The sequence below is a fragment of the Arvicola amphibius genome, chromosome 1 (assembly GCF_903992535.2).
Source record: "Arvicola amphibius chromosome 1, mArvAmp1.2, whole genome shotgun sequence".
NCBI classification, from domain to species: Eukaryota; Metazoa; Chordata; class Mammalia; order Rodentia; family Cricetidae; genus Arvicola; species Arvicola amphibius.
The window spans coordinates 47,718,216-47,741,874 of NC_052047.1; the positions used below are offsets into that span (position 1 = coordinate 47,718,216).

General features: G+C 47.5%; 1 protein-coding gene across 1 annotated transcript in view; it reads left to right on the top strand.

The window, feature by feature from the left end:
• Sel1l3 (SEL1L family member 3) overlaps positions 1-23,659 on the top strand; it is a 112,269-nt gene that overhangs the window by 37,096 nt on the left and 51,514 nt on the right. The window contains exons 7-10 of the mRNA XM_038323371.2: positions 1,212-1,344; positions 3,698-3,830; positions 5,806-5,946; positions 23,036-23,247. Of these exons, the coding sequence (XP_038179299.1) occupies positions 1,212-1,344; positions 3,698-3,830; positions 5,806-5,946; positions 23,036-23,247 (619 nt within the window). The remainder of the gene's footprint in view (positions 1-1,211; positions 1,345-3,697; positions 3,831-5,805; positions 5,947-23,035; positions 23,248-23,659) is intronic.

Genomic DNA, 23,659 nt, shown 5'->3' on the forward strand with positions numbered 1-23,659 from the left:
TTGCTGAGGGGCAGTCAGTCCATCTCTGTCCTGGAATAACCCCCGGCTGCCTGGCTTCCCTCACCCACCTGTCAGGGACCTTGCTGGCTCCCTGGCTTCTGGCGGCCTGCCTGTCGTTTTGTGCCCTCTTCCTGGCTTTCCATCTGCCCTCTCTGCCCTTGGCTCTCTCCTCTGTGCCTGGCTTCTCACTTGATCCTTGCCTCGAGTACCCTGCTGTTCACATATGCTCCGGTCACACCATCACCCAGTTCTAGTTTGGGTTTTAAGTGGGTAATAAGTGCACATGGTTTAAGAAGTCAAAACTGAGGAAAAGAAAGGAGTAGAAAGGAAAATGGAGCCAAGATTTGCTTCCAATGCCCCACGTACTCCCGCCTCTACTCCCCACCCTATGGGGAAATGGTTTCATTAGTCTCTTGACTACATTTCAGAGTTTGTGCAGATGCAAAAAATATCCAATTTCTCTACACAAATAGAACCCCCCTCCCTCTCTCTCTCTTCCTCCCTTCCATCCTCCTTCCCTTCCTTTCTCTCTGTCTCCTGTGGCTCAGACCGGTCTTGAACTCACAGTGTAGCCGAGGATGACCCTGAGTTTCCTACCTTCATGCCTTACAGATTCATACTACTCTTCCTGGTTTATGTGGTGCTGGGGCTCGAACCCAGGTCTCTGTGTATGGACCACCCAGCTCCCTTCCCCCATCTTTATTTTTAAACTTAGCAACATAATTTGGGTTTCCAGGTTTTTGACCCCTTTTCAGTTTACATAGCAAATAGCGTCATGTCTGAGGCTTGCTGGCTGGCCATCCCTCGCTGGTGCACACCTGGGCTTCTCCAGTCTTGACTATGAAGAACATCGCGAGATCACCTTCATGCACTTTATACACACCACCCACTTGTCCCTGTCTCCTCCCTGGTGCGTCACACCCTTCCCGGCAGCGTGGACATTCAGCACATCCCCTGTCGTTGTGCTCTTGTCCCTGGTCATGACCTTTGACCTTGCTATGGATACCTCATCACTGAATTTTACTTCTCATCCTTGTCAAGTAATCTGCAGTTTAAGTTTCTCCTTAATCTACTTTCTGTTTACTCAGTAAGAAATTTGCCTTTTAGAACAAAAAAATTGAAGAACAGTTCTCAGTATTTCCAATGAGTCTCTTTCTAAATAACTGGGTCCCAGCCCCAAGACTGTCTCAATCCTTTGTGCTTCTCTCTAGCTTCCATGAAGATTTCTATTATAACGACACATCTGGATACTTCATTATTGGAGGGAGCAGGTACGTGGCAGGCATCGAAGGGTTCTTTGGACCCGTGAAATACTATCGCCTCCGCAGCCTACACCCTGCACAGGTGAGCCTGGGGGATCGAGCAGTTTGCCGGGAGTGTGTGTGACAGTGGGCCACTGGAGGCAGGAAACACTGTAAACAAAAGATTTACCCAAGCGGACTGAACCATGCCTGGGCTCAGCCACCAAACATAATTAATATCGAGGCTTCCCCTGAGCCGGTCCAATAATAGATTTCTGTTACCGTGCGGCTCATTTAGTACTCATAAAATGGAAACCATTTACTTCCTCTGTTTTAATAACTACTAGCTTAATTATAGAGTAGATTTTTATCAAGCTGTTGCCTATCCAGTGATTAAGCTAATGAAAGGAGAGAATCTTAGTTATTTGGTAAAGCGTCTTTTCTACGCTATTATTTAAAGTATCGGAGGAGGCGATACTCCAGCAAATTAAAGCCCTGGTGCCAGTCCGCCAGTCTTTCTCCTCATCAGAAGCCTGGCTTCAGCCCGTGCTGGGGTAGGCAGACCGCAGCAGGCTTGACTGAAGAGGACTTTGGGTCCCAAGCTGAATTGGCTATACCTTTATCGCACATCCCAACACTTCCACAGAGGGTTACCCCAGCCATCTCCAATCCTTCAAGAGGATACAGGACTCCCTACCATGTAGCTTCCTAACAGTGTCTTCTCAGCCCTCCTGGGAAGATTGGAAACCCCACCAAATGTCTGAGAGGGGACTGCTCCCTCATTCCCTTGACCCTGTGGGGTCCAGGCAGAGGTACAAGAGAAAATAGGACTCCTGATCCCTATCTTCGAAATGTCAGGGAAAAGAAAAGTCATGTGTTCATTTGTTCAGTAAACACTTCAGAGTGGCTGCTTAGTGCCAGACCCTGGGTAAGCAAGATGGCTTAGGATGAGTTTCACACACTTTGCAGTTGTGGCACATAGTGGTGCATGCCTGTAAAGCCAGGAGTCAGCAGGTGGAGGGAAAAAAATGTCAAGAGCTCAAGTTCAAGTTTGATGCCAGCCTGGGATGCAGGAGACCCTGTCTCACAAAAACAAAATAAAAATATTCTTTTTTTAAAAGAGAGATTTAGTTAGTTAGTTTACAGTGTTCTGTCTACATGTATGCCTGCAGGCCAGAAGAGGGCACCAGATCTCATTACAGATGGTTGTGAGCCACCATGTGGTTGCTGGGGATTGAACTCAGGACCTCTGGAAGAACAGCCAGTGCTCTCAACCTCTGAGCCATCTCTCCAGCCCCCAATAAAAACATTCTTTGGTCCCAGGGATCGAACATTGGCTTTTATAATTTCTAGATAAACAGTTGACCACTGAGCTTTCTCTCCAGATTTAGACTCTTTCCTTTCTTAAAAATATTTTTTAAAAAAATTCTTTTTGAGACAAGTTTTCAGTAAGTGGTCCAGGTTAGCCTTGAATTCACTCTGGAGTTCAGGCGGGCTTTGAACTTTTGATCCTCTTGCCTCAGTCTGTTGAGTCGATGTGATGACAGATGTGTGTCAACAGGTCCAGCTTTTCAAAAGTGTTTGAAGAGAGCCTGTTTAATATCACGAACAACACACACACATAATCAATGTATTCATACGTGAAACTGAAAGAAAAGTATTACTAAGAATACCTCCTCCTGCTGGTTGAGATGGCACACACCCGTAGGATTTGCTAAAGGAGGCGGAGGCAAGGAAGACCACGAGTTCTAGAACAGCCGGGGCTACAGAGAAACTCTGTCTCAAAAAACCAAAAAGAAAAAAAGGAAAACATCCTCTTTCTCTGCTGTGTTCTAAAGTTTTGAATCCTTCTATGTAAAAGCAAAAGAAACCACAGCTGCTCACAACCTGTGAGCCTGTTTCATGACGATATGCGTGCGCAAACGCAGAGTTAAAATTAAGTCCCCTGGTGTTGAGGGGCTTGCTCTTTGGGATTTAGACCTGTTTGTCATTAACCTATTTGTCACGTGACTTGACTTAATTCCCCCGTGTTTTCTCACTGAGGTGCACATGTGTATCTGGCCACCCTTAAGGCTGTAGGGAGCTGTGTTTTGGAGCCGTGGCCCTGCATTGGCTCTCACAGTCTGAGGGTGCTGCCAAGCAGAAGGAAGTGGGAGGAGGACCTCAGGTGGCAGGCACAGCTTGGGGAAAATTAGCATCCCTGGGGAAGATTAGGAAAGGACCGGGGCCTTCAGGTCGCACTGATGTGCAAGAAGCTTTGCCGATGAGATGGGACACCAGACGCCCGGAGCTGGCGTGGCCTTGAATTGATCCTAGTGGCGTTGGTATGCAAATCCAAGTGAGGTGATTGCTGGTGACGTCCATGAGAGACTTCAGTCCGCTGAACACACCGGACTCAGTATTAGCTGTGGGCATTTGATGACTTGTAGTTCATGTCCTATCTTGCCTTCCTGCAGATTCTTAATCCCTTCGTTGAGAAGGAACTGGCAGAACAAATCAAGTTATATTATGAGCGGTGTGCTGAGGTGCAGGAAATAATAGCAGGGTACGCTGCCACCGTCCAGGTCGGGGGTGAGAGACGGGACACATGTAAGTACATGGCATCCTAAGCTCTGAGTTTGCATGGACATGCTTGGCTGTGCTCTGGGGGGACTGAAACAGAAACATAACACCGTGTACCACGTGGCCCAGATACCAGCAGGATCAGATGCTCCTCCAGCCTTCCACAGATGGATGGGAACCAGAGCGAGGCCTCCACCTTGATCCCCACCCCTACCTACCCCCTGAAAAGCACCGGCAGCATCCAAGAACTGAACCCGGTCAGGGATCCCACCATACCTGATCTTATTTAAGAAAACAGAAAAATGAGCGTGTTTCAAACCTTGCCTAGAGGTCTCCCTACCTAGAAGGCAGATCAAAAAAAAAAAAATACATTGGAAAATTTAAATTAATCACTAGAAATCATTGTACATATCGGTATACTTTTGTCTTAAACCATTAATATCTGAACAGTAACTTTGCTGTCTGGGGCCCTGTTTTATTCTCAAACCCTCTAAATCAGCTCAGGAAAGCACTGGGTAACTCGACAGAAGGAACAGATCTCCAACAGACTGCTTTTCGGGGTGCTGGTTTTGCCCAGGACCTCCTTTCCCACTCAGAGCTTGGTCCTGTCTCATTTCCCAGGGTCCCAGCTTAGATTTAGCTTGTGTGCTTTAGATCTTCACGTTTGATGTAGCTGACACTGCGGTTAGCCACGTATGTTTTGTCTGGAAAAGACATTCCTGTGGGGCATTTGTCCTTAGCGAGAGCACATTCAGTATCTCAGTCTCGCTTGTGTGGTCTAGGTCCCCCAGAGGGGAACTTCAAGTTTCAGGCCGGCGAAGGAGGGGTGCATAGATGTACCCCAGTTATGCCCCAGCCTGGGAGGGTCACACAGCTGTCGGAGACGGTGGCGGGTGATAGGCACACCTGCAGTCCTAGTCAAGAGTGGACTCTCAGGCTGGCGATGTAGCCCCAAGGGTAGAGCCACCAACAACCTAAATTCAAACCTAACAACGTAAAGTCAGTCTCTGGGATCCACATGGTGGAAGAAGAAAACGGGCAACTCCAAGTTGTCCTCTGATCTTCTCTTAAACCCTATGTACACCCCCCACCCACCACATGCATACACACATAAGATAAATAAACAAAATCTAATAAAAAAGAAAGACTCGATTATCTTGGGCTAAGGAGATGACTCGGTTGGTAAAGTATTTGCAAGCGTGAGGCCCTGAGCTCTGTGCCCAGAGCCCACATAAAAATTTGAATATGGTGTCACTCGCTTGTAATCCCAGCGCTGGGGAGGTGGAGCCTGGGGCTTGCTGGCCAGCCAGGCTAGCCTAAGCGGCCAGCTCCCAGGACAGTGAGAGACCACATCCTAAAGGATAAATGACATCTCTGAGATCGTCCCCTGCCTCGGCGTGCATGCGCACATGTATGTGCATACCCACACATACACATGGAAGCATACAAAATGCGAAAGAATAAACAGACTGTCCTAATCAGCCGCTGCGCTTCCCGCTGAATCATACAGAAGCAACGATGCTGCCAGGGGAGGGGGCAGACACACAGGAATAGTAATGCCCCAAAGAGGAAACGCTTTTGGATAATTTACACAGCACCAGGCATGAGACCTTGAGGCGAAAAGCCAGTCCTACATGCTGACCAGTTTGGTGACATCAGGGAGATTGTTCTAGTCTTTAACTGTTTCACCTCTCTGGGGGCTCTTGGGCCTTGCTCTTCAACACACAAAATGGTCTAGATCTTGGCCTCCTGAGGACCATCCAGAGGCCAGCTGCTCATTCTGCAGAATTAGTCAACAGCCACCAACATCCTTGCTTGTTCGCTTGGATTTGACCCCAAGGCAGGGTTGTCATGGCTAATTTCAAATCCCCGAAGGACCCAAGCCAAATCCAGGAATGTTAGTTTGACCTCCTATTCCAAGCACCCCTCAGGGAGGATCGTTTTTTAGAAGAAAAACGGCTGTGCTGCTCCTGAAGGGGTGATGTCTTCTATTTCTGCGCAGGTGACGTCTCTAACTCCTACCTGGACCACAAGCACAGGTACGGGAGGCCGGAGGTGTGTAGAGCGATGCCCTGGGAGAAGGACCTGAGAGACAGGCACCCCAGCTTGTTCCAGACACTACTGCAGATGGACCTGCTGACTGGTAACCGAGCCCCTGCCTAGGTTTTGGGTGCTAACTGGAAAGGCTCCCTTCTTTTCTGTCTCACTCCTCACTCACTCGGTGATTTATGCCTTGATGTTATTTTTAACTCTAGTGTTCTAGTTTAATTTTCAGATTTAAATTCTGCCCTTGTGTGTCCACAGTGCTGAATATATCTATGTACATTTCCAAACACTTAAATTTAGGGATCACTCAAGCAATTCTTTATCTAAAGCCAGGGCTGCACACGGACAGGCCGCCGCCAGAATTGGCCTCCAAATGGAGTTAGTTTGCAAAATATCTTTTTGTGTATTTGAAAAGAATTTCATTATCGGTATCTAAAAACTTTCAGAAAAAAATGCAAATTTCTAGCTTTACTTGAAAAATCTTCAAAGAGGCAGCTTCCCTGGGCCTCTGTTCCTACAATCGGGGATCCTGGAGGGAAGGCCCAGGTGTTGGCATGCTCTGTCTACGCACAGCCTTTCTCCTCTGATTTTTACTCCTGCCCTCTACTGTCATAGATCTCGCCTGCTGAGTCCTGAGGCATTTGAACTTGAGCCTCCCGGTTTGAAGTTCATTTCAGTGTAGTCTCAGATTTACAGGTTCCCCCTGGATGCCGGCGGTTTCTTCTTAGGCTTAAGAATTTGCTTAGTTAAGTACACTCTGTAGGGCCACAGTGGATCTTGAAACCATGCCTGACAGAAAGAGGAGATGGTCACACGGGAAGCACACCAGGCAGGTATGTGTATACGTCCTGGTGATAAAGGCCCGTTGTGTTCCTGGTTACAGAAGCAGGCCTTTGAGTCAAGGAGACGAGAGCATGACCTCCTCCTATGAATGGCAGTGTCCCAGGGCACAGGCTTTCTTTATCCAGTGACCCTGCCCATGCCAGAAGAATTCAAGCTGTACAGGATATTTGTTCTTCTATTCTTTAATATTGACTGAAGGACTGCTCAGTCACTTAGCTTGATTGAAGAGACGACAGAAGGTGCCTCCTCTTGAGTGATGGGCTTCCACACAAAGACAAATTGTAAGTCATTTAAGGAAAAGCAATGAAGGTGAAGGCACAAAGAGAGGCATGGCTGCTTCTGGGCCCATTGTCCCAGAGAGCTTCCTGGAGGAGCTCACATCGTGACTGCTTCTTGAGGCGTTTTTTCCAGATGAGAGAGGCAGGAGTAGGTGCTGAGGCAGGGAGGAGGGAGCAGCACAGTGTACTGAGCGACTCCTACGGGATGGGAAGCCAGAGATGACCAAGGAGATGACTCAGGCAAAACTCAGTCACCAGATGGAATCTGCGGCTTTTCCTCCTAGGTGCCTGTAACTTGCTGGAGGGCTTGGGGCTATAGGTAGAGAGTAATCAGAGAGCTTTTCTGATGTTGCTCTGGCAGCAGCCGGGGCAGGTATGGAGCAGGACGGGGATCACATAGTCTTAGGAAGAAATGGTGGAGGGCTGAGTAGGACAGAGTGATGGTGACAGAGTCTAAGGACGCGACAAAGGTGGCTTTCTAGCACACGTGTCTGCTGGGTGACATGACAACACACATTATGCTCCGTGACACCAGCGTCTCTGGAGCAGGGTGACCCGGCTCCAGTTAATTTAACATTGACTCACTGTGTGCTTTTAGGCAAATGTTTGTTTTCGCTGAGCCCTGGGCACCTCATCTACATACCGGAGTGGTGGTGGATGGTGGTGGTGGTTGGTAGTGATGGTGGTGGTGGTGGTGGTGGAGGTGGTGGTGGTGGTGGAGGTGGTAGACGTGGTGGAGGTGGTAGAGGTGGTGGTGGTAGAGGTGGTGGTGTATGGTGGGGGGTAGTAGTGGTGGTGGTAGAGGGGGTGATGGGAGCCTCCTGTAGTAATCCTTCCCTCATGGTTCAGTGAGCTAACATGCATATGAAACACTGGGGGTTGGAATGGCAATGTAGCTAAGTGGTAGAGCACTTACTTGCCTAGATTGTGCAAGACTCTAATAGATAGATGATAGATAGATAGATAGATAGATAGATAGATAGATAGATAGATAGATGACAGGTAGGTAGATAGATAGATAGATAGATAGATAGATAGATAGATAGATAGATAGGTAGGTAGATAGATGACAGGTAGGTAGATAGGTAGATACATGATAGGTAGGTAGATAGATAGATAGATAGATAGATAGATGATAGGTAGATAGATATATAGATGACAGGTAGGTAGATAGATAGATAGATAGATAGATAGATAGATAGATAGATAGATAGATAGATGACAGGTAGGTAGATAGGTAGATAGATGATAGGTAGATAGATAAATAGATAGATACATTAGATAGATGATAGATGGATAGATAGATAGATCGATCGATCGATCGATCGATCGATAGATAGATAGATAGAAATATCACTCCAGACTTAGCAGCATCCCTCATCTTCAGCACTGTACTCATTTGGGCTGGAAGGGTCTTTGTTTCGGGGTCCCCCTGTGTATTGTAGGGTACTCCACTAGATGTTCCCTTCAACCCAGATAGTACCAGTCATGCCCACCCCTCTCTTCCAAAACATCTCTAAACATTGACCAATCCCAGTCAACTGCTATGATGACTGAGAAGAGGTACCCCATGTTTTTCCTGAGCCTCTGTAAGGTGGAGATGCCTCACACCTAATAAATACCTAAGGAGAGGGAGTGCATGCTGGGTGTTGAGGAGTTCAAACCAAGCTTCCGACCACATCCACCAAAACTGGTGCCTGTGATTTCTGACTGTAGTTAAATATAGAGTCACTGGTGGGAAGAGAATCGAGTCATTTTCACAATACATTCTTTTTAAAGAAAATACTCTCAATACAAATGTTTTCCTGTTATTTTTACAGCTCACAGTTTTGTTTATTTGTATTTAGGACTATTTTATTCTCCGCGGAGGCCTGGAAATAGAATCAAACGAAAAGCTCAAATCATGAGCATGTAGGACAGCTAGATCTAGCAAGTCCCACTGGCAGAGACCGAGCTGCTGAGGCCCTCCAGAGAAGAAGGAGAGCCCCCACCCAGAGCCAGATACTCCACCCTAGGACCTACTATACTAGACTTGCCAGTCAAATGCAGAGCTCAGGCCAAATGAGATCACCAGGAAGCGATGCCCCCAGGCTATGTGCCTCTCCTGAAACCATGGTCGTGGCCTCCTCTGTCTTTCCCCAGGGACCTCAGAGCAGGGGATGCAGGAGTGGAAGAGAAGGTGCATTTCTGGGGCCAACACCCCTTTCTGCCAGGGGCATCTGCTTTCCTAGGTTGGGTTGGAAAGGCCCCGGAGCCTCCTGCAGGGGCAGGGTACACACACCATCAAATTCGTCTCTGCCTGGCATGATGCCCTTGCTTGGGGCTGTAATAGCATCATCTGGCTAACCCAAGAGAGAGCAATTGGTATCATATCTCATACCCAGCTTCCTAACAAGGTTGAGAAAAATGCAGAAAACTTGATTTTAAAAATTGAAGGTAGAAAATCAGTTTACATGATTAGTGGATCTTCGCTATGGTCTCTTACCAAAAGAATGGTAGTAAAGCTGCCAGGCCTGTGTCCTTGGTCTCCTGAGTACCCTTTCTGACAAGGTCACCCTTCTGTTAGCATCTGGCTAGCCCCAGCATGCTCCTCACAGCTCAGCCATAAAAAGTGTGTCTTTGTTCTCTCTCGTACCGTCGCCCTGGCATGTCTTGTCTCATTGATCGGCAGACTGGCGTAGATTTCCCTTCACTATGGTTTGCTTGTGGCTTCTGCCACCTGGGTTCACGTGATAGAGGCTTGGACACTAGTGTGGCATTGTGGGACGGAAGGGAAGTTTCAAGAGATTAGCGTTAGGGGCTGGAGGAGTGGCTTTGTCAGTTAAGGAATGTCTGTCCAAGCAAGAAGACCTGAGTTTAGGTCCCTAGCACCCAGATGAGGTGGCACATGCCTCTAACACAAGTTCAGGGGAGGCAGAGACCAGAGGATCCATGGAGCTGGCTGGCCACTTAGTCTTGCTGAATTGGTGAGGCCCAGTTTTGAGTAAGTGGCAAAGTCTCAAAACTTAAGTTGGGGAGAGTGAAGAACTTTGGCTTCCACACACGTGCATACAAGTGCATGTGTATACTTGAATGCAAACATATGTATGAGACACACACGTGAAGTCTTGGATACTCCAGGCACTGCCCTCAGAAGGGATTTTGGTTGTTCTCATGGGATCTCTGAACTTCGAAGAGACTGAATTATCATGAGGCTAAGTGCAGACATGGACTCTCTCCCTAGCCTCAGCTTTGGCCATGTGGCATCTCTCACTCCCACCATAAGATGGTCCCTAGGGTCAAGCTGAGGCCAGCAACATCTTTAACTTCCAGAGCTGTGCCTCAAGCCAAACCATGCCCTGAGCATTTCACTTATAGTAATGCAAGGCAGGCAGGTGTGTGCATCCTATTTACCACATCTGAGATAGGCTTGGAAACAGACTTGAGTGGCAGACGTTTGATCTTAGAACTCTTGCTGCAGGGCTCGGATAGGTACAAAAGATAAGGCTCTCATTGAGTGCGTTCTTAACTCATTCTCAACGGTTCACGCCTTAATTCACTAAACAGGTATTGGCTGAATGGCCGCCGTGAGTTAGAATAGAACAAAGAATAAGGAAAAGACTGTTTTTTTTATATTTTTTTCGGTGTGTGGGTGCATGATAAGTATTTGTGGATGTTCACAACACAGTGTGCATGTGGAAGTCAGAAAAGCATTTTGTGAAATGAGTTCTTCCTTCCACCTTTATGTGGATTCTGGGGATCAAACTCAGGTCACCAGCCTTGTCAGGCAAACACCTTACCCCCTGAGCTGTCTTGCCTGCCCAAGTTATGTTTAGACAAGATGTTTTTATTTTCTGACACTGGGGATTGATCCTGGGGCCTTGTATGTGCTGGGCAAGCATGCCACCATGGAGTTGCAGCCTCAGAGGGCCGTGTTTTAAACAAGATTGAGTTGGGTCAAAAGGAAAGGTAAAAAACAGCTTTCTTCATTTCCTCAGAGAAATTAATTTGTGGAATTAATCATCCTGGTTTTTTAGTGTGCGTGCGTGTGTGTGTGTGTGTGTGTGTGTGTGTGTGTGTGTGTGTGTGGCCTACATATATGTGTATCACGCACATGCCTGGTGCCCAGGGAGGTCAGAAGAGGGCATTGGATCCCCTGGAACTGAAGTTACAGACATCTATAAGCCACCATGTGGGTGCTGGGGAATCCAACCCAGGTCCACTGGGGGAGTAGTCAGTGGTTTTAACTGTTGAGGCCTCTCTCCAGCCTGCTGTTTTCTTTTTTTAAACAGAGAAGATGAGACAAGATGGTGGAGATTCTGATTTCTTATGAGGAATCCTTTTTCTTTGGAAGCATCTCCTCACGTATCCAGCCAACATTCTGCTTCCGGGCCTCTGCATATGCCCGTTTCAGATTAAAGAGTGATTCCCCCTCCCTCTGCTCGCCCCCCCACACACTGTGTGATTTCACATGGTACATCTGCTCCCCCCATTGAAGCCAACATTTGAAAGGAGAGATTGATTGGGAACTTTGCAGGGGCAGGGAAGCTTCCACTCCATTGGCAAATGACACACACACAGGGCAGTCTGCATGTCCCCACTGTAAGGTCAGCTGCAGTTCACACCGTTTGAGGGCTGTGCTAATAGGCTTAATATAAAAGCTGCCGTTTTGACTGTTTTTCTTTGTACAGTTCAGTACCGTCAGGAGTGCTTGCACGCTATGCTTCAGGTCACCAACACTCTCTGTCTTGAAAAACTGAAATATACACATTTGTTTTTAAAAATTCCCATCTACCTGACCCCAAGACCCTGAAGAGCACCGTTCTGCTCTCTGTTCCTGTGAGTATCGCTACTTCAAATGTTCCCTAGAAGTGGCACCCTCTGGCTTTTGTCATTTTGTGGCTGGCTTATTACACTTAACATAGTGTCTTCACTCACGATATAGCACGTCAAAATCTTCTTTCTTTTCTTCAAGATGAGCAGCCTTCCATTGTGTGTCCTGGCTACATTTGATTTATCCATTCATCCATTAGTGGACACTTGGGCCCTTTCCATCTCTTGTCCATTGTGATAATGCCACTTTGAACGTGGGAATGCAAATGTCTCTCTTCAGCCACGTTTGCTCCCAAGGCTTCGGGCATACATCCAGCAGTGTGTGTGGATCGTGTGACAGTTCTGTTTAGGTTTTTGAGGGACCTCTACAGTTTTCACAATGGCTGCTATCTTCTGTCCCTACGAACCGTACACAAGGAATTAAATCTCTCCAACCCCAACCAGCCCTTATTCTCCACTTATTTTGATAGTAGCCACTATTATAAGTATGCAGGGTGACACATTCTATGCGGCATTTTACACACTGTGGGAAGTCTGGTCTTATCAGAATACAGAATGTGATGCTGCTATAACATGACACAGTGTCTGGGAAGGAACTTTGTGGACAGAAAATGAAAATGACCACGTGGGTGTGAGGGACAGCCTTGTCTGAATGGATCTGCCTTGATGTACGGCTGTTGGATCTTCTGTGTGCCCTTTTGATCTCAGGGGCTGGCTTGGGCAGTATGGACCAGAACATCCAAGTGATCAGTTTATGCCAGCAGAGCTTCTGGGGACATGCTAGCTCCTCAGTACAGTTGCTCCCTTCATATGATCCTGCCCAGCACTTTTGTGCCTGTGCATTCAATGACCGTGGTTCACTTTCTCCTTCCTTCCTAATAAGCAGCCTTCATGTCTCAACTCGGCCCGCCTCCTCATGCCTTGATCCATCTCCGTAGGCCCACAGCCCTCCTCTCATGCATGCTCGCACAATTGCTGCCTTGCTATAGTACAGCGCTTGCTTGTCTGCTTCCACCATATGGCTTGTGTGTTTGTTTGTTTGAGACAGGGTTTCTATGTAGCTTCGGAGCTTGTCTTGGAACTTGCTCTGTTGACTAGTCTGGCTTCGAACTGACAGAGATAGGCCTCTTTCTTCTGAGTGCAGGGATTAAAGGTGTGTGCCACTACTGCCTGGCTCCACCATATAGCTTTGAGTCCTCCAACACAGAGGCAGTACCTCAACTTTCTTTGTGTGTGTTTATGTGTGTGTGTGTGTGTGTGTGTGTGTGTGTTTATGTGTGTGTGTGTATGTATATATGTATGGGGTATGAATGCACATTTGTATAAATGTATGTGAGACCAGAGGTCATTCTCAGGCACTATCTACACTATTTGATTTAACAAGGTCTCCATCTGGCCTGGAGGCTCACTGAGTAGGCTGGTGATTGGCCAGTAAGTCCCAAGGATTTTCCCATCTCTGTCTCCCCAGCTCTGGGATTAGAAGTATGCATTACCATCCCTGACTTTTTAGTATGGGCCTGGGAATCAAACCCAGGTGCTCATGGTTGCACAGCAAGTGCCTTGCCCACTGAGCTATCTTCTCAGTTGCTGCTTGTTTGTTTTGGAAACAGGGCTTTTACATGAAGTTCAGGTTATCCCAAAACTCACAGAAAGCCTCCTGCCTCAGCCTCCCATGTGCTGGAGATTCCAGGTGTTCAATACTACAAGAAGCTTTCCCTGCTGTCTTGAATACCCTCACCTCAGAAAGTCTTGAGAAGCTATGAGCCTCCCAGTGCCCGGGTAACAAATTTCTTTTTTCTATAATGGGTTTCTCCACCAGTGCAAGAAATCAGATCAGGCTAAGTTAAAAGTCCAGGTTTAATGAGCAAAGCCCTCCTGAGTGATTCTCAGGGGAAGAAAACAGGAGAGAAATCATGTGGCAGGTCTTTGTGCTGTAGGCATAGTCTTGAGCATCTGGGGGAGGGGAGCTGCAGCTTGGCATGCTTTCTCGGGGGCGGGGTCTGGAGAGAGAGGTGGAGCCAAAGCAGAGCTTCCACCCAAACACCCATGATCTCAGCGTTCTTACCCGGCCCCAAGCCTTTGGCAGCAGCATAGCATCAGGAGACCCAAGGTGGAGATCTGCACTGTGCTTCCTTCCTCTTCTACTTTCTGCGTTCTTCTCATTTCTCTCCCATCATGAACCTGGTCCTTCTTGAGAGCTACCGTCTTGCCTCTGTAAACACCGCTCTGGTCCCCGGACTTATGGACCCTCTTTAGAGTTTCTGAAAGGAGCCTGGAATCTTCCCAGTTCTGTACATACCAAAGAATTTCGGAAGCGTGGCTCTCATCCTTGCTGCTTCCTCTGATCTCTGGTAGCAAGGTGTACAGGTGGCCAGACGTGAAGGCGTCTCCAAGGTACATTGCAAAGCCAGTTTGGGACCCATAGACAGAGCACCTCCTGGCTCTGTGCTAGGCCCTGGAGCGACCACACCGAGAGTGGGACCTGCCCCCACACAGCTCTAGGCCAAGTGCCCGGGGGTGCTGTGGGGGAAGCTTGCTAAATGCTGACAGCTGATGTGCTAACATGCTGTAAAATTCAGCTGTTCTCACTGGTGTCTTCACTCTGGTGTATAACAGGGCTTGCTCTTCACCTCACAGAGTCTGCGAGCCTTTGAATTAAAGATGGCAGCACTCCTGGGGTACCCAGCTGCAGTGCATATAGATGCTCCCAAGACCCTTCCTCCCTCACCCCGGCATTCCAGAGACCGGCTCTACATCCTGGTTGCCTTACTTGGTCTGTAAAACCTCCTATGCCTGCTGTCACTAAGTTCCCATTGTGCACAGTGCCAGGGTGCATCCAATACAAGATCCTTTGATCAGGATTTCAGCAGATTGGTCAGCCTTAAAGCTGTCTCCTGAGCCTTGAATTCTCTAGGAAAAAGGCAGTTGCTGCTGGGGCATGGAAATGGCCCTGTTAGCATTTGGGTTTTTTTTTTTTTTTTTTTTTTTTTTTTCTGGTACAGCATTGGTAGCCTACGTGGTTTTCATTATTTAAGAGTTGTTCTGGCCATTTCATTCTTTTCTCCTCCTGTCACACCAACCTTGTCAAAACGGAGTAGTTTGAAATCAGAAGCCTGTTAAAGAGTGCTGTGGTACCAGGGACAGCGGAGCGCTGGGCAGAGTGACACTGGGGGCTGGACTCCAGGCTCGAGGGCTGGGGACGGGGAAGAAGACCACAGAGACTCACATTCAGGTAGGCAGGGGTCCATGGGGAGAACCAGGTGCCATAATGGGCAGGAGGGATGTGCGAGTGAAGCTGCCGTGATGACCGTGTGCCCCTGGGGACATCTGCCCCATGCTGGAACTGCGCACTGTCTCCTTGCCCTCCTTTCTGCAGGGCACCACTAAGCCCACATTGCTGGTGCCGGTGCCTGGAGGAAGTCTGGGAACTGCCAGTAAACGGTGCTCTGGGACGAGGCCAGGTCCAGGCCTGGGCTCCTCTCCCGGGGCTGACACCATCTGCCTGGTTTCCCCAGGGCTTCTTTCCCCCCCCCCCGCAGCGCCCCCCCAGCGCGCCCCCCAGCGCCCCCCCCCCCCCCCCCCCCCCCCCCCCCCCCCGGCTTTGGAGCACAGTGTAGAGAAACGGCGGCTCTGCACAGTCTGCTGAGGGGAACACGGCTTCGCGAGAATGCTACTTTGATCCTAATTTGGCCCACAGTTCTACTGTTCTCTTGAGGAAATGTGGAGCGTGGGCATGATGGACATGCGGTTATGTGACCCAGTAACACCAGGGCGCTCCTTCCCTTAAGAGCTTCGCTTGACTGTTGGAGAGCCATTGCCTGTATCATTAGGATCTGAAAGTGTGTATTGTTGGGTTTTCAAATACATTCATATGGAGGTGATGAGGAAGAAAACAAAGAAATGGGTTACAGTTTTACCACCTGCAAAATAACAATACTGAAGGGAGGGGGAGGAGAGTGGGGTTGGGGGAAGACGGGAAAGGAAGAAAGGGAAGGAAGGAAGGAAGGAGGGAGGGAGGGAGGGAAGGAAGGAAGGAAGGAAGGAAGGAAGGAAGGAAGGAAGGAAGGAAGGAAGGAAGGAAGGAAGGAAGAAGGAAGTCCAAGTTTCTGAACCTTAGGTAAATATTCAGAAAAGCAGGCTGGATAGCACTCTGCAGTGTCTAGCAGATGTGTAGCCCTTGGACCCACCTTCGGCACTACCCAAAAGTAGAAATAACGAGGAAAACAGTCGCATCTGTAGTGAACATGTACAGACATTTTTTTTTCTTATCATTTGCACCTAAATGGTGCAGAGTAATGCCTCTTTCCTGAGCATTCCCACTGTATTAGAAGGAAGGGGAAAAGAGGGCCAGCTTGGATAGGACCGGGTTCCCAGTGCCGACAGACATGCGTGCTGCGCTAAGGTGCTGTTGCAGCCGGCTCTTGGAGCCCATCGGGACCTCGGATCAGAACGCAGATGGGAAACTGCGTGCTTTTGAAGTTAGTAAGCTTGACGAAGAGGGCTCCTTACGACAGCGACGTGAAATATCCTCCCTCTACTTTTCTCCTCTTTCGAACTTCTACTTTGGATGCTCTTTGCCATTGGGAAGGCGACACTAAAAATGACTTTCCTATTGATGTCTCCGTCCCTCCCACAGGGAGTGAGGGTGCCTCTCTCCTCCTGAATTCTCAGTCAGAAGCCGCCTCCAGCTCACTGGCTCTTGTCTCAGATTGTGCCGTTTGGCTCTTCTAACACCAGCACACACCTGACATGAACGAAGGGTAAAATAAGTCGCACCGTGCTACCTGGAAAATAGGACTCAAGTGATGGCCACTATGCCTTTTGTTCCTTAGCATCCAGTACAAAAAGAAAGAAAATGGAGAAACGGTGGCTTTTCCCACCCTGTCTGTTTATTTCTTCATTATACCATTAATCTCCACAAACAAGACATGTTTTCAGTTACAGACTAGCTAGGAAGAAAATGCATATGCTAAACCAGATGGGTGAAATTAACAGTTTCATTAAACTGACTTTAATATCGACAAATACACCATGGCTTTGATTTTTAGACAATAGTTGCAATCTGAAATTTACCAAATGTGTGAAATGAGTCATTTTACCTTAGAATTATTGCTTTTATTAAATCCAGTAGTGCAGAAAATTGTTTAGATTCTTGAGCAGAGAAAATATCAATTGCTGATATTTTTGAGGGAGGGAGTTAAGAATTTTAATATAAAAAATATGAAATGAACAAGGCCTTTCTGTCTGCAAAACTTTTGGGGCCCAGGATAGACTGAGGGATTCTGGGTATGTTCCCAGCTACCTGGGCAATCCTGATGCTGATTTCTGGGGTTCAGTGCCAGAGGTTTCTTTTCTTTTGGAGCCCTTTCCTCCTCAGCCCACGAAGCCCACATCCCTGTGTACTCAGCAAAACCCATCATCTTGGACTTTGGCAGGGAGGTGAGGCCAGGATGAATCGTTAACAATAATGCGTTTGCCACTTTGCAGGGAATGTGCCCACAGGAGCACCTGAAATGAGCACATGTTTAAAACTAAATCTATGAATAAGTTGCAGTAGGATCTGTGTGTTTGGATCTCTGTACTATTGTTCTCACTGAATCCATGGAGAAGGTTCTTAGCAAGAGAATGGTCCAGTAGCAAGGAATGCTCTTCTCAGCAGGGCAAAGAGAAAACCCAACAAAAGAGACTCCCAGAGTCCTGGTGGAAAAGGATGCTATCCTGCAGGCATAGGCCAGCAGGAGAACAGAGAGAAGCATCCAAGGCCACCCATCGCTGTGGTGTTTGTTATAGCAAAATCACAAGGAGCAGCCCAAGAGTCTAAAATTAGAGAACTTGGTGCAGCCATAAGATGCAGGATGGTTGGCCCTCTGTGTTGATGGAGCGGCAGGGCTGCGTCCCACCACCCGGCTAGCTTTACACCCGAAATAATTACATGGAAACTGTATTTATTTAAACACTGCTTGGCCCATTAGTTTTAGCCTCTTATTGGCTAATTCTCACATCTAGACTAACCCATATTTAGTAATCTGTGCAGCACCACGAGGTGGTGGCTTACCAGGAGAGATCTTAACCTGCGTCTGACTCAGAGAGGAGAGGCATGGCGACTGCTTATGGCATCTGCCTTCTTTCTCCCACAATTCTGTTCTGTCTACTCCGCCTACCTATGTTCTGACCCATCAGGCCAAGCAGTGTTCTTTATTTATTAACCAATGAAACAACAGATATACAGATGACCCTCCTGCATCACCTCTGTTCCTGTGGGTTCTGCATCTCTACACAACCAGGAGGAATCAAAGATATTTAGAGCAGTAGGCTGAGGGTACACCTATGGTCTCTGATGCTTGGTGTGTGTGAGGGTCCTCAGGTCAATCACCAGCACTGGGAACACACACACACACACACACACACACACACAATCTGTAGTCAACATGTATAAACATATTGTTCTTATTACTAATCCTCACAATTCACTGTAACAACCATTTCCATAGCATTTCCAATGTATTGAGCACAAGGAATCTTGAGATGGTTTGGAGTTGAGGTCATGAGCTGCTGTTTCATAGTAACAGGAGACGGGTGGTGTCACCTACAAAATTCATGCTCTAGAACCACACAATTGAGTTGATAAAAAGCCCACAATTGTCTCACACTGTTTCAGTACATTTAGAATTGTATTAGGCTGAGTTCCAGCTGTTTTTGGTCACATGTGACCACAAGCTGCAGATAGGACCCTCCTGATAGAGTATGCAGGTGGGTGTCCACAGAAAGATGGTACACTGGTCACATGCAAATACTCCACTATGGGGAACTGGGGAGAATGATGGAAGTGGGACCCCAATTATTATCACTTCTATCTATCTATCTACCTGTCTGTCTGTCTGTCTGTCTGTCTGTCTATTTATCTGTCCGTCCGTCTGTCTGTCTATCTATCTGGAGGATGTGGGCATGTGCATGCACGTGTGTGTGAAGCTCTGAGGTCAGCATTGGTGTCCTTCCTCCCTCGCCGTTGGCCTTTATTTCTTGAGACAGGCCTCTCACTGAACCTGAAGCTAATGGGTAAGGTTGTGCTCGCTGGCTAGTGAGCTCCAGGGATCTTCCTGTCTCCCTTGCCCTGAGGCTGGATTATAGACATGTGCCACAATGTGTAGCCTTCCATGTGCATGTTTGGGGATCTGAATCCAGGTCCTCATGCTTGCACAGCGTGCACTTCGTCAACAGAGCTACCGTCCTCCTCTTCCTCTGCGGTATCGGTGCATCAAACAGAATGAACTTCTGACGACCATAGGGAGCCATTAATAATACATAGTTAATTTACAAGAAAAAGGCAGGCTGGTGAGATGGCTTCGCGGGTGAAGGGGCTTATCACCAAGCCTGAAGACCTGAGTTTGATCCCTAGAATCCAGATAATGGAAAGAATGCACTGACATCCTGCAAGGTGTCCTTTGAGCTCCATATTCATGCTGTGGCATGTAAGCATTTCCGCATATACACGCAAAAAGAAAGAAGTGAAATTTAATAGAAACTTAAAGCATACAAAATGAGGTCAGAATCTATAGTGGCATAATATGCCACTTGGGAAAAAGAAAAATATATGTAAATAAATGCATACATGAATTACTGTGCATGCAGAGGAAAAGTCTCCAAGCATAGGTACCAAGCTTTTTAACAGCTTTTATCTTCACCCAAGACAGAGTGGGGGAGTGCAGGCTTCTGTTTTATTTAAAACCATTTGCATTGTTTGATTTGTCTTACCAAAACAAATAGTTATGTTTCCTACATAGCAAATAGTTATGTCTTTCGCGAGGAAAGCAGGCAAGCAAATAAACAAAGAGAGAATACGAGAAAGGCACCCTGCTGTTCCTACACACTAGGATGGCTTTTTCAGCTACTGTGCTTTTGGGTGTTTGGGACAGATGCAGATGGAGCTGGGAGGGTGTCCACCTTTCAGGGGTCTTTGGCTGAAGACCTGCAGACCGCATCTGCCTTGGCCAGGGGTGGGGAGCACATAGGGACCCCCAGCAGCTTGTTTGGTTTCTCTTCCCTCCCCTCCTTCTGTTTCCTCCCCCACCTTCTACTGCCCCTTCACTCCTCCATCTCCATTCATAAGGGGTAAGACAACAAAGCATGGCATATCCAGTTGAGGCAGGGCCAAGCTCCTCCTCCTCGCAACAAGGCTGGGCAAGGCATCCCACCATAGGGAAAAGGTTTCAAAGAGTCAGCTCATGCATCAGGGACGGGTCCTGGTCCCACTGCTAGAGGCCCCCAAAAGACCAAGCTACACAACTGTCTCCCAGATGCAGAGGGCCTAGGTCAGTCCCGTGCCGGCTCCCTAGCTTTTGGACAGAGTCCATGAGCTCTCACAAGCTCAGGTCAGCTGCCTCTGTGGGCTTCCCCATCATGATCTTGGCCCAGTGTTTGGCTGTGAATCTCTGCATCTGCTTCCATCAAGTATAGGATGAAGGCTCTCTGATGACAATTAGAGTAGTCACCAATAATTAGAGGGGAAGACCAGTTTAGGCACCCTCTCCAATATTGCTAGGACTCTTAGCTGGGGTCATCCTTGGTGGGTTTCTGGGAGATTCCCTCGTACCAGGTTTTCCCCTAACCCCACAATGGCCTCCTCCATCGAGATACCTCTTTCATTACTCTCCCTCTCTGTCCTGCCCCCAAGTCAACCATCCTGGTCCCTCATGTTGTCACCCCCCCTCCCCTCACCCTCAAAAGCCCTCACCCCTAGTTTCCCCAGGACGTCTCATCTATCTCCTCCTCCCAGGGAGACCCTTGCATCCCTCTGAGGGCTTCCTTGTTACCCAGCTTCTCTGGGGCTATGGGTAGTAGCCTGGTTAGCCTGTGTTTTACATCTAAAATCCACCTATGAGTGAGTACCTACCATGTTTGTCTTTTTGGGTCTGGGTTACCTCACTCAGGGTGACTATTTTTTCTAGTTCCATCCATTATCCATTAGCAGCTTGTAAACAAATGTGTTGACTTTCATAATGCCAGCTCTGGATCTTTCTGATCTTGTGTGTGTGTGTGTGTGTGTGTGTGTGTGTGTATGTGTGTGTGACTGTCTGTCTGTCTGCACAAGCACTTATGCATCTCTATGTGAAGATGCACATGAGTTGTGTCCATGCCTTGTGTGGAGACCAGTGGGCACCCCAGATATTGTTGCTCGGACATCATGCCCCGTGTGGTTTTTTTTAACTCTTTTTTTGGGGGGTGCTATATCCAGCTCCCAAAAAATACATGGAGACTTATTCTTTCTTATGAATTCCCAGTCTTAGCTTGGCTTATTTCTAGCCAGATTTTCTTAACTTAAATTATCCCATCTACCTTTTGCCTAGGCTTTTCCCCTTTCTCTATTTCTGTATACCCTTTCTTTCATTCCTATTCTGTCTCTGGCTGCGTGGCTAGGTGGCTGACCCCTGGATCTTCCTCTTTCTCCTTTTCTCCTCCCCTCTCTTCTCTTTTACTCCTTCTATTTATCCTCTTTGCCTGGCAGCCCTGCCTCTCCTTTCTCCTGCCTCGCTGTTAGCCATTCAGAACTTTATTAGCTCAATTAAGTGTTTTAGACAGGCAAAGTAACACAGCTTCACAGAGTTAAACAAATGCAACATAAAAGAATGTAACACACCTTTGCATCATTAAACAAGTATTCCACAGCATAAGCAAATATAACACATTTTCAACTAATATTCCATAACACGTCTCACATTGGTCTGAGGCTCACCAATTCCCCTTGGCTAGCTGACCAGCAAGCCCTGACATTTCCTGGCCCTTTCTACCCAGGACTGGATTTATAAGTAAATGCTTCTCTACCTTTCTTTTTATGTGGTTTCTTGGAATCAAACTAAGGTATTCATGTTTTGTGGCAAGTACTTTACCAACTAAGCCATCTCCCCAGCCCTCCTGCCCCGTGTTTTTAAAATGAACCACTGTAAGGGAATTACTTTTCAGTAAACTTATTCCAAACCTCTCCTTCTGGACAAAAAATTCTCTGCTTGTTCCTTTCCGGTGTGCTAAGAAGAGTGATTTATCCGTTGTCTCCTGAATGCTTTTTTAGCATGACTTTTTAAAAATAGGATGAAGAAAATAAAAACGTTGGAAGTACCAGTTTTTTGGCAGGTGAAACTTTCAGGGTTGACATTTAATTTCACATTCAAGCTGACACTGTTTACACATAACTTAGGTCCTGTGTTTCCTGTAAATAACATCTTTCTATCCTGTATGATCTTCTGTAGAATGGCACAAACACTAGTGCTTGGCCTCTCCTAGAAGAATTCCTTGGTTGCATTGATGAATAAGCGAAATAGATAACAAAGATAGACTTTAAAAGATCCTAACAGGCACATCATGGAGCCATCACACTTGCTCGCTTGGCTTGGACACTGATCAGCATATAGACTGATGAGAGGTTTCATGAAAGAAAGCACCAAGCATATTAAGGCAGACCAGACAATTCCCCATCCATGCTGGGAGGGCCCTGGTGAATATAACTGCTTGCCTGTCCACAAGGGGGTGAGTGAACTCTGACTCGTGGTGTGGCCTGCCTAGCTGGATTCAAAGATTGGCCATCCCTTTGCCAGGCTTTGTAACTGTAGACAAGTTATTTTGCTTCTTCGGGCCTTCATCCCTTGCTGTGAAGAAGGAGGAGGCTAATAATAGTATCAGCCACCTAAGCTTGTGCAGATCCAATGGCCTCCTTTGCATAGGACGCTTGACACTGTGTTAGGTGGCTGCAAGCCTTCCTAAGAGTTGACTCATTCTTTTCATTATATCTAGAGACCCACAGGCAAAACTGGAATCGAAAGATGATGAGGAAGCATCTTAAAAATAAAATGCTCTTGCTCAGATTTTGGGAGCGGTACCAAGGAACTATTTCTGGGATAAGACACATTCTTCTTCCGTGTCCGTCTCAGAAGAGTCTCTCTGGAAGTTTCAGCAGCCCTGATTGGGCGGTGAATTACACTGAGTGAATGACTCTCTTGAGGCACTCTCTCAGCTCTGTGAGGCACATTCTTTCCCCCAGGATACGAGGCTGTCATTTAGTGCTGGAGGAAAAGCTTTTTACGGAGTGACACCATAGCTTCCCCCAAAGGGTTTAATTTACTTCCCCAGAGGGTGGTATATTTCAAGGTACTGCAGGACCCACCTTGTCAATAACAGAGGTATTTAATTGACTTTCCTTCCTTCTCCAGCCACATCAGCCCTGTGGTAATTAATTCTGTGTGCTGCGAATTGTGTTATTTACAGTGCCATGGAACCAAAATGACTCCGTGTTAGAAATCGGTGGGAGGATATTTGAGAAGGCTGTAAAGAGACTCTCCGGCGTTGATGGCCTCCACCAAATTAGCTCTGTCATCCCCTTTCTGATGGATTCCAGCTGCTGTGGATACCATAAAGCATCCTACTACCTCACTGTCTTCTATGAAACTGGATTAAATGGACCTCGGGATCAGCTGCAGGTGGCGTATTTCACGGGTTCAGAAGCATCTGTCACCTGGGTTATGTGTGCAGAGAGATGGCCCTGCTGGCACTGGATGTGTTGCGGCTCCTTGGAGTCCCCTGAAAACCTTTACGCCCAGGAAAAAAAAATGTCCTTGGCTTGTGGAACTCCACGACAACCCGTTTTTAGAGGGAAAGAGCCACTTCTCAATTTCTGCCATGGCTCTCAGGTTTGGTAAACCAGCCCAGGGACAGTTTGAACAGGGCCAGTGGGAACTCTGTCCTTCAGAATCAGGGACCTCTTCCCCCAATAAATGCGATGGTCCTCACACCGAGGACCGCATGTTGAGGCTGTCACGTTGATGCCGTCACCCCATATTACTCCTTGGCTCAGAAAAGCCTTCAGATCTCTCAGCAAAGTGTCGCCACATC